Consider the following 14,280-nt stretch of genomic DNA (forward strand, 5'->3'; position numbering starts at 1 on the left):
TGAAAAATAACATGGCTTTACATTTGCAAGTTCCCTTAAACAGTGAACTTGCTTTCCAATAGCATTTTGCTGCTGGTTTACTGGTTGCCTTACAGAACTTACTTTTTTTAGAATCAGAAAACACATTGCTCTGATCTCAAACTCAGCTGCTGTATTATTACATCAATAATGACCTTCCCTATGCTGAAGCAGCAGCCACAAGATAGTATCAAATTTACAGACAATACAAAGGTGGCAGCTTCTTCCCTGTTAAAAAATTATTACATTTTAAAAACAAGCTTACTTCTCTTGTGGTGGGGATAGCGTTGTTTTTGGCTACAAATGTGCATTGCATAATGTCTTTAGAAATAAGTTAACCATTTTATTAAATGCACTATTAGAGTAGTCTATGACATATGTGATATAAGCACCCTAAAACTTTTTTTTTCCTTCAAGGCTGCACATCAGAAAACATCTCACGCTTGTGTAAACCCATGATTAATTAGTCACAGTACCTGCTAACTTAAATGGTGTGGAAGATTTGGGAACAGGGGCCTAAGTATGGTGCCAAGTGATAATCACTGACCTCCATGGGCCTTGCAAGTGCACCCTGAAAACTCATCCATTTTGCATTTTTTCTGGCCCAGAGAGTACAAAGTAAGCAAACAACGTGAATCTACCTAATGAACTAATACCTTGTGTCAGAATTAATATTCTATAGGAACAAATTCCAAATAAATTATCACAATATACATTAAGTTTTTATAAATGTGGCATTACAGCATTTAAAATAGATAACATATATTCACACTTAGTAGTGGGACCCCATTTTTTCAGTTCAGAAAAATGCCACAATGTGCAAGTTGTGCTTGTTGGCATAAAAACTTTTTTTTTTTTTAACTTTGCTGTGCTAATTACATGAGTAGCACAGATTTTGACAGATAGTGTTGAGCTGAGGCCAGGGTGCAGTGTGTGCCTCCCTTTGTGCGAGCTGTACTCTCAAAAGAAATGATTGAACATTTTGAACTGTTAAAATACTATTGTTTTCAAATGTTACAGGAAGTTACTTTGGTGAATTTACTATTTGTGTATATGTATTTTTTTATCAGCCTGTTAAAAAATCATGGCTTGGCTACATTTCCCAGTTTATTTATAAAACTGAATTCTTCCTGAACTCACACAGCTCAAATGCAAAGGGAGACCTAAGGCACTCTGGTTTTTTTCAGTATTAAAAAAGAACAAGATACATACTTAGTTATATATGTATGCATGTACCTCACTTAAAAATATAGTAAGAAAGGGAAGAATCTACAGTAACCTTGTTAAAGCAAAAATTGCACTAAACCACTTCAAACAAGATCTTACCACAACAAAAATCAGCATTATCATTGTTAATAATACAGTGCCTTTCATATGCAGAGGTAATAAGGAGGCTCTACTGTGATCCATATAATCTCAATAATATATAAATGAATCAAAAAGCATCTAATTAGTTCAGCAGCACCAAAAACTAACACGTAGAAACATCAAAAGAGCCAGCGGGACATTACTTTTTTTTTTTTTTTGTCAGACATGCTGCAGAGCTGCCCTTCAGAACTGTCTGGTTTGTGTGTGGCAGGAGGAGTCACAGCACCTGCAAAGCCCTGGGGCGTCAGACGTGCTGCAGAGCTGCCCTTCAGAATTGTCTGGTTTGTGTGTGGCAGGAGGAGTCACAGCACCTGCAAAGCCCTGGGGCCAAGGATGCTCACTGTACCTGTCCCCTGCCACCTCCCAATGTAGTTATGATATTTTATGAAAAATCCTTTGCTAGGATTTTTCTCCTATTCTAGCTGAGAAGCCTCAGAAAAGAAACATAAACAACTATCTGATGGCTGTGAAACGTGGTCTGGACAGTGTTTACCAACAGGTGCATCTTGGACTGGTTCAGGTGAGTTGTTTCTACTTAATAACCAATCCAAGATGCAGCTGCTTTAGGTTATCTGAGAGTCACGGGCTTTTATCATCATTCCTCTTCTGTCCTTTCCAGCCTTCTGATGGATCCTTCTCTCTGTTCTTTTAGTATAGTTTAAATTATATTAAATTTTAATATAATATATAATAAATCAGCCTTCTGAAACAGGGAGTCCAGATTCCCATCTCTTCCCTCGTCCTGGCACCCTGGAACACAACCCCAGCCCAGCACCATCCGCGCACGTCCCGCACCGATCCTGCCCCAGCGGGATCCGCGCTCAGGAAGGGTGGGGCGCGTTCCTCACCTCCTGCCTGCCGCAGGAGATAGCACATCCTGAGCGCTGCCCCTTTTCCTCCTTCCCCACAGCCTCGGCGGAAAAGAAAAGGAGGAACAGTCGCTTGGGAGGCGCCTCGGCTCCCACGGAGACACGCGAGGGAGGGAGATACGAAGGACAGCAGAGCGGAGGGACAGCACATCCCTGGAGATGGCCTTGGCCTCCTGCGAGGCCCTCCCGACTCCTACAGCTGTCCTGCCATACCCTGGGAGAACCTGGTGAGTGCACACCTGAGAGCCTCTCAGCAAATACCTGTGGAGGCATCCCAGTCAAAGCCAGAACACTGTGTGCACAGATTTATTTATTAAAGAACAGTGAGAGGACTTCTACACTTCACCACGTAGCTGTGGGCAGCCGTGCCTCTGCAGCACACACTGCATGGTGAGAACATCACACCCTGCAGGAGTGCAGCCCGGGCTGAGTATGGCAAAGAATTGTTCATACAATTCACTGAAGTCAGAAAAGTTCTGTTTAAATATAAGCAAATCTAACACAGAGGTCCACTGTACTTAAGGAATTATTGCTCTCTAACCCTGAAGATACGGATGCAGCTTTTATCTCCTCCAACAGATGGTTCACTCCACTTAAGTAAAAGCATTATATGCAAGAGAAACAATAATGCTATAAAACAAAGACCTTTCACTACTCCAGGTCCATTCCATACCCAAAGCCCAAAGGTTTCCTTCTTCAGAGGAATAAATAGGACAGTATTTGTTGAGGTTTAAGCCACAGTAACACTTTTAAGGTGCCAATAGCCTTCAACAAGATTCAATCTGCAGACCTATAAAAAACCCCACAATTATGCAATGGAGCAGGACAGAGAAACAAAACCTCCTTTCCAGGAGACTTGCTCTTCTATTTAACAGAATATATAGAAGGCAACAGATCTCACAGGGCCACAAAGACCAGGCTGACAACATTCATCATTGCAGCTTTGGGAACTACTGCAGTAGGCACTCACACCTCCCAAGAATTCAACTGGAGGTCGGCTGCACCTCAAAAGTTAGCCATGGTCTCCTGTAATCTGCAACATCAAACTCAAACTGCTGTGACAGAAATCTCTACTGAGGAGCTCCAACACAAACCTCTGAGGAATTAAAGCACCACTCCAACCAACCTCCAAAATCCCAAGAAGATATATGGCACACGCCAGGCTGACCAGCAAAGTTTTATAAGAAATCACACTGAAACTCATAGATTTAACACACAGATGGCCCACAACACCTGCAAGAATTAAAATACAAAACCTTCTCAAAAGGTAACACCGCCTGCTGATAAAGACAAACAAAGCCAGGCTGTGCCTGCTGCAGCAATCACCAGTGCTCTGCAGAGCAGCCCCAGTGCACAGCTATCCCAGTGCATGCAGCACTGCCCAGCTGCCCACAGACACAACTGGAGTAGCTCTGTGTGTAGGGGTAGTACTGGGAGAGGGACAGCATTTATGAAAATAAAAGAACTGAATTGAAGCCTGTATGCTGCTGTCTAGAACTTACAGTTAGGTTTGTACCACCCATTCCCTGGGGGAAATGACATACAATACAAACAGGCCTAGTTGTTCAATTATTCAAGTATTAAAAGATTCACAGAAAAGCATCTGAGAAACATAACATTTTAATAGATGAAATAAATACTCCAGTACATGCAAGATAAAAACTGACATTGGAAAAAAATTAAAAATCACTTTTGTTATAGTGTAATTTTGTTTGTTTGTTTAAACACTCACAGTAGCTTTTCCCCCAGTTTGGAAATCAACACATGGAAAACATAATCACAACCTCCAGTCCTTCCACTCCTACACACCAAATGCACTTCTAACCTAACACTTGATGCAAAATAAAAAAAGTCATACAAAACAGAAACAAACAAAATAGTAGCTACATCCATCATCTATGTGTTGTTGGGTTTTTTTCATTTCTTTAAATGAGTTAGAACTGAGGTAACCTTTTTCCTGCACAACCGAACAGCAAAATTTAGAAGGGAAATTTCGGAAGACAAGACAAGACAAACTTTAAAAACCGCACCCAGCGCGATTAAAGCTCTTTTTTTTCTCCTTTTTCTAAGATACCCCCACCTCCCCAAATATAAAAAACTTTGAAACAGTTTTACCACTTGTGTGAAGACCTTGTTGAATAAAGGAAAATTTATCTGGAGATACTTGCTTAACTTTAAAGTAAAATAAAAAGAAGCCAAAACTGGCTACCTTTATTAGTACATATAGTTTGAATACGTTCTGCTTCTTCACCACACGAAATCAAAGGATTGGGCTCATCCAAGCAAATTCTTTGGTATACAAAAAAGGGGTGAGGAGGTGGGATATTATTTTCCTTTAGCAATGACTGGGATCTAAACAGAAGATGTGGGGGTTAATTCACAGAATTGGAGTTCACTGGCGGTAAAGTCCTGGGTGAAGATCTTTCTCTTAGTGCCTGAGATAGCAGGTTGCAACCATCCGAGACGGCGCAAGCTGAGTTCCTCAACCGTTCCCTGTAATCGCTCATTTTGGTGCTACTTTCGGGGTGTTGGGCTATATCCCTGAGGCATTGGGTCAGGAGCACACAAGCAGATACCACACTCATGGCTCCTCCTAGGATGGCAGTTTGCACAGCTTTGCCCTCTGGATTAATGGTGGCAGCTTTACCCAAAAACTGGGGCTCAGTGGCAAAGCCCACCAGAGCATAGACAGACTGCACCAAAGGTCCACTGAACAAGACGCACCGGTTCCTGGTCAGCTCGCTGGGCGAGGTCTTGACCTCCTTGACACAGGCCAAGAGGGCAGAGGCGCTGGTGCTCATACATTTGACACTGAGTTTGAACTGCTCCTTAGCAAATTTATCCTTGGATTTCTCACTGGCCAGCACGCAGGCGTCTGTCAGGAATTTCAAGTTCTTGGACATGTTCTGAGAAACCTCCAGCAGGAGCTGAGGGCTCATATCTGCCAAAGGGGTGGTCTTCAAGACCCCGCAGCCGTGCTCCACCTCATGCCTACATCGGGTCACCTTGTAGCGATCCACCAAGCCAGGCATGGCAGGCTGGGCCCCTGGAGTCTCCACTGCAGCCAGGTAGGCAGCGTGGGCAGAGCACTCGGTCAGGGAGACCACCAGCTCCCCCATCTCCATCAGGCTTTCTCCCACCTCCCCGAAGCGTCCCATGTTGAGCTGGCTCTGGACGTCATGGGTCAAGATGGAGAGTCCTTTGGTCCTGGCAATGATCGTGTCCCTGCACTTCTCAAAGGACTCACCGAAGACAGACAGACTCTCGGTGTTCACCGGCCTGGTCTCGCTCGACAGCAGAAGCAGATCGGCCACCAGTTGCATCTTGATCTTGCAGTGGTCGCAGATAGAGATGAGCTTCTTCCTCTGCAGGGAGCTGCTGCTGGGGATGCCGCCGCCGGAGAGCTCGCTGCTGGACTTGCCGGAGCCACCGCTAGCCATAGCGCCGGGGGGGCACTCGCATGCCGCTCGCTACCCCGCTGCCGCCGCCTCCGCCGCCGCCGCCCGAGCAGTCCCGACTGAGCCCGGCAGGATCGCTCTGCCTTTTCCGCAACATCATTCCATTAATCGCCGGGAGGCAAGAAAAGGCTCTGGGCGCCGGGGCTGCCGCCGCTCGGGGAGCGAGCTCGGCCGGGGCGCCCGCCCCGCTCCGGCGCCAGCCCCCGCTCCTACGGCGCTCCCGCGGCGGGGCGGCGCTCGCCGGGCGCCCCCGGGCCCCGGTCTGGCATCCTTCAGCTAAAAATACGTAATTTTTTTTCTCCTTTCCTTCTCGCACGCTGCCTCGCCTTCCTTCCACCGTCTCGTCCGGCTCGCCGGCCGCGGGATCCTGCGCGAAGTTCCCTTTACCAGACGCAATACCTCAGGGACGCTCCCTCGCCGCGCGGAGTCGGGGCAGGGGCGCAGCCCTCCAAGTTGCTACCGCGCCCCCGGCGCCTCCGGTCGGGGCGCAGCTCGCAGGGGCCGGAGGGGCGGCGGCTGCGCACCATGTGCCGCCCCCGGCGCCCGCCGCGGCCCCGGCGGGGGAAGAAAAGAAAGAAAAAAAATAAAAAAAAAAGAGAGGAGGGGGTAAAAAAAAAAATGCTCCACCGGATCCGGGTGCTGGGGCGGGCGGGCGGATCCGTTCCCCTTCCTTTGCCGCTGCCTCACTCCTTCCTGCCGCGATCATTCACGCGGCCGCTGCGCGCTCGCTCCCCGCCGCCGCCGTCCATGCCCTGCGCCCCGGGCCCTCCTCGCCGGCTCCCGCGGTGGCGCCGCCGCACCAACTTAGGCTCTTCCCGCAAACAAGGGTGGTGGCCGCGGGCTGCAGCCGCGGATGCTGCGACCCGCCCGGCCTTGCGCTCCTCCTGCCATCTTCCCTGGCTGAGCGGCCAACTCCCAGGGAGAAAAAAAAAAAAAAGAAAAAAAAAAAAAAAAAAGAGGGGTAGGAAATCTTCGTTTAAATTCCCTTTCTCAGGCTTTCAGACAAACTACTGGGAAGCGGCGGCTGCGACGGCGCTGCCAGCCAGACGCTGCACGGCTCCGGGGGAGCTCCCCCGCCCCGCTGCCTTTGCTGTAACCTCACTTGAGCCTATCGAAATCTTTTGTGCGGTGTCACCGCCCTTCGTTTAAATCCTGCCCTCCCCCCGCCGCCGCTCCGCGGCCGCCGCCGCTCGCTCCTCCCAGGCGGAGGGGGCAGCAGCGCCGGCACCGCCCGCCCGCCGCCGCCGCTGCCCCGTCCCCGCCGCGCGGGGCTCCGGAGGGGCTCCGCGATAAACAAACAGCGGGGCTGCCGGAGGGAGAGGCCGCTGGGAGGAAGGCGAGAGGCAGCCGGACAGCGGCCGGCCGGAGAGCGCGGCCCGGGTGCGCGGCGGCGCTGGGAGCAGCCGGAGCGCGCAGAGCGAGGAGCCGCCTCACGCCGGGGCACAGGCGGCCCGGCCGCCGCTCCCGCCCGGCCCTGCCCCGGGCAGCCCGCCAGGTGAGTGCGGCGTTCCGCTCGGGGCTGCCGGGCCGTGTCGGGCTGTCCCGGTCCGGCTGGCAGAAGCCGTTCTGTGCCTGCAGCGAGTGGCGGAGCCCGAGGCGGGCGGCTCGGAGCGCGGGCCCGCCCCACGGGGCTCCGGGTGCCCGGCCCGGCCTGGCCGCCGGCAGCGCCGACAACGCGGGATGGGCATTGCTGCGGCTTTCTCACACAAAATACTGCTCTCAGCACAGGCCTTGACCCAGATTTTAAACCAATGAAGACGAGTTTGGTCTGTTGCTCTCCCGTTTCTGTCGCTGTTTTTGAACAGTGGTTACTGTTTATTAGATTTCAGCAGGGAAAATGAAAGCTTACTGACACTGCTGTGTGCTGAAAGCTCTACAAAGACTTCCTCTGATCTGTTTCTACTCTGCAGCACACCGAGAACTTTTTGAGATGGTTCTTGTCAAAGGCAAGATGTTATGCTCAGTAAACCTGAGGCACACATCAGATTCTGTCCTGTTCACAGTATCTGCATTGATATAATTCTGACTAATCAAAGCCCATGCTGAAACCACATTTTACATTTATTACGTATTTTGCTATACCTTAAGCTGCAGCTAAATAATACTATTTTCCACCTTTAAATCAGAATTCTCTTATTTAAGTCAGCCACCTAATTCTAGGCGTTTGCAATGCATTTAGCAGGTTACAGAGCTCCAGAAGTACATTTGTCCCAATTCACAGTTAATATCCTGCTACATTCCTACTGCTGCAGGGCTGTAAGTGACCTTGAAATAAATGGAAATTGGACCAGATTTCTCACTTGCAGCTGCAGGTCAGCTCCAGCGATATCCTGGCACAAATAGAGCCCACCAAATGGATTCCATACATTTAAAGAGATTCAGACAAGTTTTTTTGTACATATTCTTAGTCATTAGCTAGAAGAACCTTTGGCTTTCTCCTTGTAGAGCAGGATGTGAGCAGGGTGAACACAGATGTAAAAGTGGGGGGTTAACAGGGTGTGCATATTTGGGGGCAGGGGAAGCCCTTGCCATAAAGCCAGGATTGAGGAAAGGGATAGATGCTCGTCTATGGGTGTGTCAAAAATAGGGCAGTTCTCCACCCATCCCTCCTCACAAAAACAGTGTGAGGGAAATTCTGTTTACTTGAGTCAGATTATAGCAGTTTCAAGGAAGGTCATGATTTGGGCCTAAACAATTTTGGCTTACTGCCAGCGACTTGTTTTCAAAAGTATAAATAGGAATGATTTCAGAGTACTCTGAAAAATAAAAATCAATGGGCAGAAGAAGCCAGCTGAACTGTATTTCAAAGTATTTCCAGATACATCCTTAAATGAGGTGAGATAGTATGCAGCACAAGGAATGTCTCTCATAAATATTAACCTAGTTTATTTTTAATGAGGATTGACTATATTTAATTAGGGTTTGATAGATTTCATTTTAGAAAACGTAGGTCTCATCCCTGGCTAGAAGAGGTGTTACATGACCTAATAATCTTTTCCATTTTTAGATGCTGCTGCCTGCCATGATGCTCCGTGTGATTTGTGCCATTCTCCAAGGACAAAGGGGAGAGATCCTTGGTTTGGACAGGTCCTGCAGTGCCTCCTCCACCAGTCTCCCTCCACAGAAACCCAGCTGGGCCTTAACCCTGGCAGTTCCTGACCAAAGCTCTTAGTAACTGCTACAGTATAAAGCAATTTTTTTTTTCTAGCTCTTATAACCCATCTACAAGACTGATCCAGTCCTTATCTGCCTTGGTATTAGCCAGGGGGAAAACGGGTAATTTTTGTGCTGTAGTAGGTGTTGCATGTGGACAGTGTCCAAGGAAGGCTTGCCAAATGCCATTGTCCTCCCATAGTAGCCCTGGGTGTTTAGTTTTTCTTCATATTAAATGTTTGGGGAATAGTGACTTGGCTTTTGTTTTTTGAAATAATAATGTAGAAAATACCACCTTCATTAGTAATTTTTACCATGTAAGTGGCTTTTCCTGGAGCAGGTCCCTGTTAGATTCATCGTACAGACTAGGATTGCTGCCTCGGTACACCTGGCCTAGTGGATTCCCTCTTAGTCTGTGTTTCCCATGAATATGCAGTCTCATTCTAAAAGGCAGCCTTGGAGGTGGATTCTTTTGGGCTGGTAACCTGAGCAAGCTTTTTTAACATGCTTTAAACTGCCAGTACATGCAGCTCTGTGGTTGAGGAGGAGACTTGTACCCAGTGATGTTTGGGGTGGGTATTTCCTTCCTAAATCTTCTGCACATCTCTTTCAAGGAGAATGTGTTCACACCCATTTATTTCAGTGCAGAGGTGATCCACAGGACTTGGGCAGCTCACTGAATTGGGGTAAAAACTTGGACGAGGTGAAATTCCTGTGGCCATGTTTGGCTTTATAAAGATTTCACTGGCAGAGTCTGAATGAATTAACTCTCTGGGGCTCAAACCAGCAGGCATTGTCAGATACAAGGGATTAAAAGGCTTTTTAATGTGGCTTAGTAGTGTACAGAAGATTGGCTTACTTGTATGAGCTCTTCTTTTGTCACATTGATCTTTATTTTGCATTGTGCTTAGTACAACAGAAACTGGAGGCTAAAGTCTTCTTTACTGAATTGTCTGAAAGGACTTGGCCCTTTTATTGCTTAGTAAAATATTTTATTGTGAAGGAGGAATTGATTTTTGCCAGTGTAGCCACTGTTGAGTAATAGCTGAAGAATACCAAGTTGTAATAATTTCATGAGCACTGTATGTGGCCAGGTGGGGGAGAGGAAGTTTCTATATGGTGGGTTGTACTTCTTTGTATCACTTTCCTGTACAGATGTATTGATCTAACCTAATAGGGAGCTAGCTGATGAAGGAATAAAAGGTAATTCAGTGGTTCCCCTGTGTCAGCTGTATGTGACTAAACCCATGAGGTGGTAATTACAGGAATGATAGCTCCAGTTCTGAGGGATGCAGCTGCTTTGTCAGGCTGTAAACTAAAAATCATAGGAGGATAAAGTTGGCAGGGACTGGTGGAAGAAATACTTCAATACCAGGGCAGAGATTGCAGAAGAGGGTGGATGAAGATGGGCCTTATCTCTGCAGCAGTGTAAGTCACACAGAAGGAAAGGCAAGTTTCCAAAATGACCAGCTTATTGTTCAAAGATCTATTTTGTCTTAAATGCTTTGGTGCTGAGTAAGTGTTTTGTGGTCAGTACTTACAGCCATTACTTCATGAGAGACTAAAACTGTGAGGTCTGGGTCTGTCTCGGGTCTGCAGAGGTAGCCATGGTCGATGCACTGGGATGCAACCTGAGGACTGGTCTGCTGTAGCCAGAAACACAGATCTGGAGGAGCAGTTAACTAGGCACTTGAGACAGCAAAGTGCAAACACAGTCACAAGTTTTTTTTTCTTTTGTCTATAAATAAATAGGTTTTAGGATAGTGGGTGGACTTTCACATACAGGTTTCATTAACCTTCCTGTTCTGATGTGGTGGTTTGTGTTCTTTGTTTAATATGGCATAGTCAAAAACACAGTATCAAAGGTAAGAACAAATTCATTATGTAGACAACATTAATGTAAATATCCCAGTAGTGGGATGCTGGTCAGTTTCTGTTTCTCAACTGAAAGGTAATACAGCAAGAGAGGTTTTTCTTTTGTTGTCCTTTTATTCATTATTTATTGCTCTGTTTTCACCACTTGCTGTATATAATTGATTGCTTGTCCCCTGGTGTTACCATGGATATTTAATACATCAACATGGAAAAGAGACACACTTTTATGAAAAGGAAGATGCAGCTACAAAACTCCTCTTGTACTGAATGGACAGCTGTGCCATATTTTATGTGAATACAGTCAATAATGGCTTTTTGCTTCTTGTTTTTGCTTCTTGTTCTTGCCTGCCATCTACTTACACAGACATCCCTCCTGCACCTCATGTGTTTTGAGGCTGGTTGAGAAGGTTCCATGTGTCCCTTCTCCCTCCCTGGAGCAGGTGAGAAGGGCCAGAGGCAAGTTTGTAGCCTTGAAATTCAGGAGCACTCAGTGCAAGAATGGCAAATGCTGTTGGTTAGAGTGGTCCAGCATAAACAGGAATCCAAGACCCTCCCTTAGACTTACGTCTGGGTTTTTTTGAGATCAAAGGAGAACATGGTATTTTGAACAAAATGTGCAAGGGCCCACCCTTCCTGAATTGCACTTCTGGTCGTATGTTCTGTCCTGCAGCTGTGATACTCTACAGAAGGGTTTGGGTTTCTCCCCTCCCTGCCCTCTTTTAATGTATTGTGAGAGAAATTTAATAGATGTTTTCACAGGAGTCTCTGATCCTACACTGCTCTCATTGTGCCTCTCTCTGTGTTCTGTGAGCAGGGCTGCTGATCATTAATAATTTAAGCCTAGCACCTCTAATTCACCTGAAGTTCATGTAATGTATTACTTACATTAGATGTAGGTGCCAAAACTGACCTGTAAACCTAAAATGAAATTGGGACTACAAAATTAATTTCATTTAGATTCTGAAAATTAGACTATAAATGGAATTCTTATGGGAACTGTGTAAATCTTCTTTGACATTGATTTAATGTAATTCTTTTCTTAATAGGGTAACTTTAAATTGTGTAACCAGTACATGGTTTTAACCAGCACAGATTTGTAGCAAATCCTGCAGTAAGATGAGTGCTAAGAGGAACATTCTGTGCTGTTTCTGAATTTAAGGATCACACTGTATAGCTTTAATGCAGTTGAGTAGACAGTCAGACATCATACCCCCTCCCCAGCCCTGAGCAGGTAGGTAGTGACACAAAGCTGTGATGTCATTTATCAGGCGTCTCCATCCCATCAGTGAATTTTAATTTATAAAATGCATGTGCACAGGATAACACAAATTTGGGGTAAAATTTTATTTTTATGTTCAAAACTCAAGTCAGAATCTGAATTTCAAGTTTAGTACCTGAATTAGAATTTCATGTCCGAATCATCATAGTTAATCCCTGTTCTGGGAAAATTTTGAAATAAAGACTTAGTTTTTCAAATTGGATGCAGGAATTCAAGAGCTGACTAGCTGTGGAACAAAATTTGTGTTCTCTTAATAGGTGGCAAGTAAGTGTGCTTGTCTTATGCATGAAATTAAATTGAGGACTGAAATTATTCTGATTCATTCAAATGTTCATGCTCTAGATGACAGCATATTCTGCTTGCTGTGCTTGCTTTTTATCTTAGACATTTTCTTGTTTTTAAAGATAACATGTTCAGGTCTGATTCTTCAGGTTTAATTCTGCCTGTGAGCAAATTCAGAGGGTTGGATTAACAAATGCACTGTCTGTGCATGAGAGCTCGGGCATTAGATTCTCTCTGCAGGGGAACATTTAAGGTACTTGAGATAATTTGACCTATGAAAACAATAATTTTGAATGTTTTACTGCAAATAACTCATAATAGCCTGACGTTCTGTAAAATGTATGATAGTGCTTTTAAACAGGGAAGAATATGCTGAATGCTGGGTTTCTCAAAACTTGCATCCAAAATTACCACTACAAGGCTGCCTTGCACAACACTTAATTCATGTGGACTTCTGCTAAACATCCTTCTGTGCCAGTAGAGTTCTTGAAATGAAATGATTCTTCCAGACACAGTGAGTGCTGATAGCAGGCAGCTCTTGCATGTTCATTCTCCCTTCTGCATCCTTAGGGCTGATCTTCTGTCTTGTCTGTATGTCCTTCCAAGAAGACAGGCACTGCCATTTCCTTAATGAAGTCAAGTTCTCTGTTCTTTCTAAGGTTTAATTCCAAGGATTGTCAAGGCATAAGCTTTAAGATTCTACTGCACTGTATTTGCAAAGAAAAGTAAAATGTGAGAAATAGGAATCCACTTTAAAAACAGAAAATTGCACATAAAACTCCACCACCAGCTAAGACTTGAGAGAGCTTTCTGCAGTTAAAAATTCACATTCTTCTCCCAACTCATAAGGAAGAATGGTGTGGAAAATACATTTTGTACAAATATAGTTCCAAAAATGGAAAAAAAGAGATAATCTAAAACTTCATTAACAGAAATTTAGAACATCCTGAATCCTCTCATATACAGCTTGACCCAGCCCTGCTCAATAGTGGAAATAGTTTACAAGGGAAGGTAGATTTGCTTTCTGTTAAGATATAGCTTTATAATTAAAGGTAATACTAATTAAACTTGAGTGTTGCAGAAGCAAAAATGACAGTCACTGCTTGAGACCTTCCCTGGCATGACTAGATGGGACTTCTAGCTACAAGGTAAAGTATTTACCACCTTACCCTTGCAATGTACAATGAAAGTAGCCATGTATTATCTGGTATTCTGTATTGCAATCCTAATAGTGTTAGCTGCTAGGACTATAAAAACTGTTCAGAAATGTGAAAATGCTTAAGCTGTGAAAAGCATATTGGCATGATTCATTAGATGCTCTGATCAAAACACAGTGTGCTTCAATAAAAAGAGAATGCAATTTAATTTGCTGCTGTCGGTGGTATGTGCTGCACTGCGTTTGTTTCTTGCATGGGAAAGAGGAAGAGCAGAGAGCAGGGGCTGCACAGGTGTTTGTCCTGCAGCTGACCCCACAAGCAGCAGACTTGAACGAGTCTTCCCAGACACAGAACTTTGCCTGAACAGAGGTAGTTGCAAAGTCAGAGCCAAGCATGAAAATTATCTCCTTTTCAAATTAAAGCTTTTATTGGCACGACAATGAAATGCATAGTGTTGTTGGTGCAGTCCTGGGTATACTGAACAACTTGTTCACCTACCAAAGAGAATCAGGTTACTTTTGAGATCCATATCTGAATGTAGTCTCAGATATTAAACAAAGTAAGTTGGCTTGGTTTGTTCTAACAAGAAAAACATTATTGAAGAAAATATTTCCTAGTAGAAATTCAATGAAAACATTTTACACTGCAAGTCCAGCATTCCAAGATAGAATCTATTTTTTCCCAGTGAATGTATGCACGATCCAGTACTAACAAAAGTTAGCAGAAACCTATTTTAGTAAAACCTCATTAATCACAGCAATCTGATATAGTATACCTGATCTTCATTATATTTAATGAGAGATCACCGAGCAAATGTGCTC

At 45.2% G+C, this 14,280-nt stretch overlaps 1 protein-coding gene across 1 annotated transcript; it reads right to left on the reverse strand.

The window, feature by feature from the left end:
- Positions 1–3,857: 3,857 nt before the first annotated feature.
- Positions 3,858–5,812, reverse strand: TLNRD1 (talin rod domain containing 1). The gene has a single exon (XM_039723595.1). The coding sequence runs from the start codon at positions 5,693–5,695 to the stop codon at positions 4,628–4,630; it is 1,068 nt and encodes a 355-aa protein (XP_039579529.1). The 5' UTR covers positions 5,696–5,812; the 3' UTR covers positions 3,858–4,627.
- Between the last annotated feature and the right edge of the window lie 8,468 nt (positions 5,813–14,280).

Source organism: Passer montanus, unplaced genomic scaffold (genome assembly GCF_014805655.1).
Source record: "Passer montanus isolate IOZ18808 unplaced genomic scaffold, ASM1480565v1 scaffold5, whole genome shotgun sequence".
Lineage (NCBI taxonomy): Eukaryota > Metazoa > Chordata > Aves > Passeriformes > Passeridae > Passer > Passer montanus.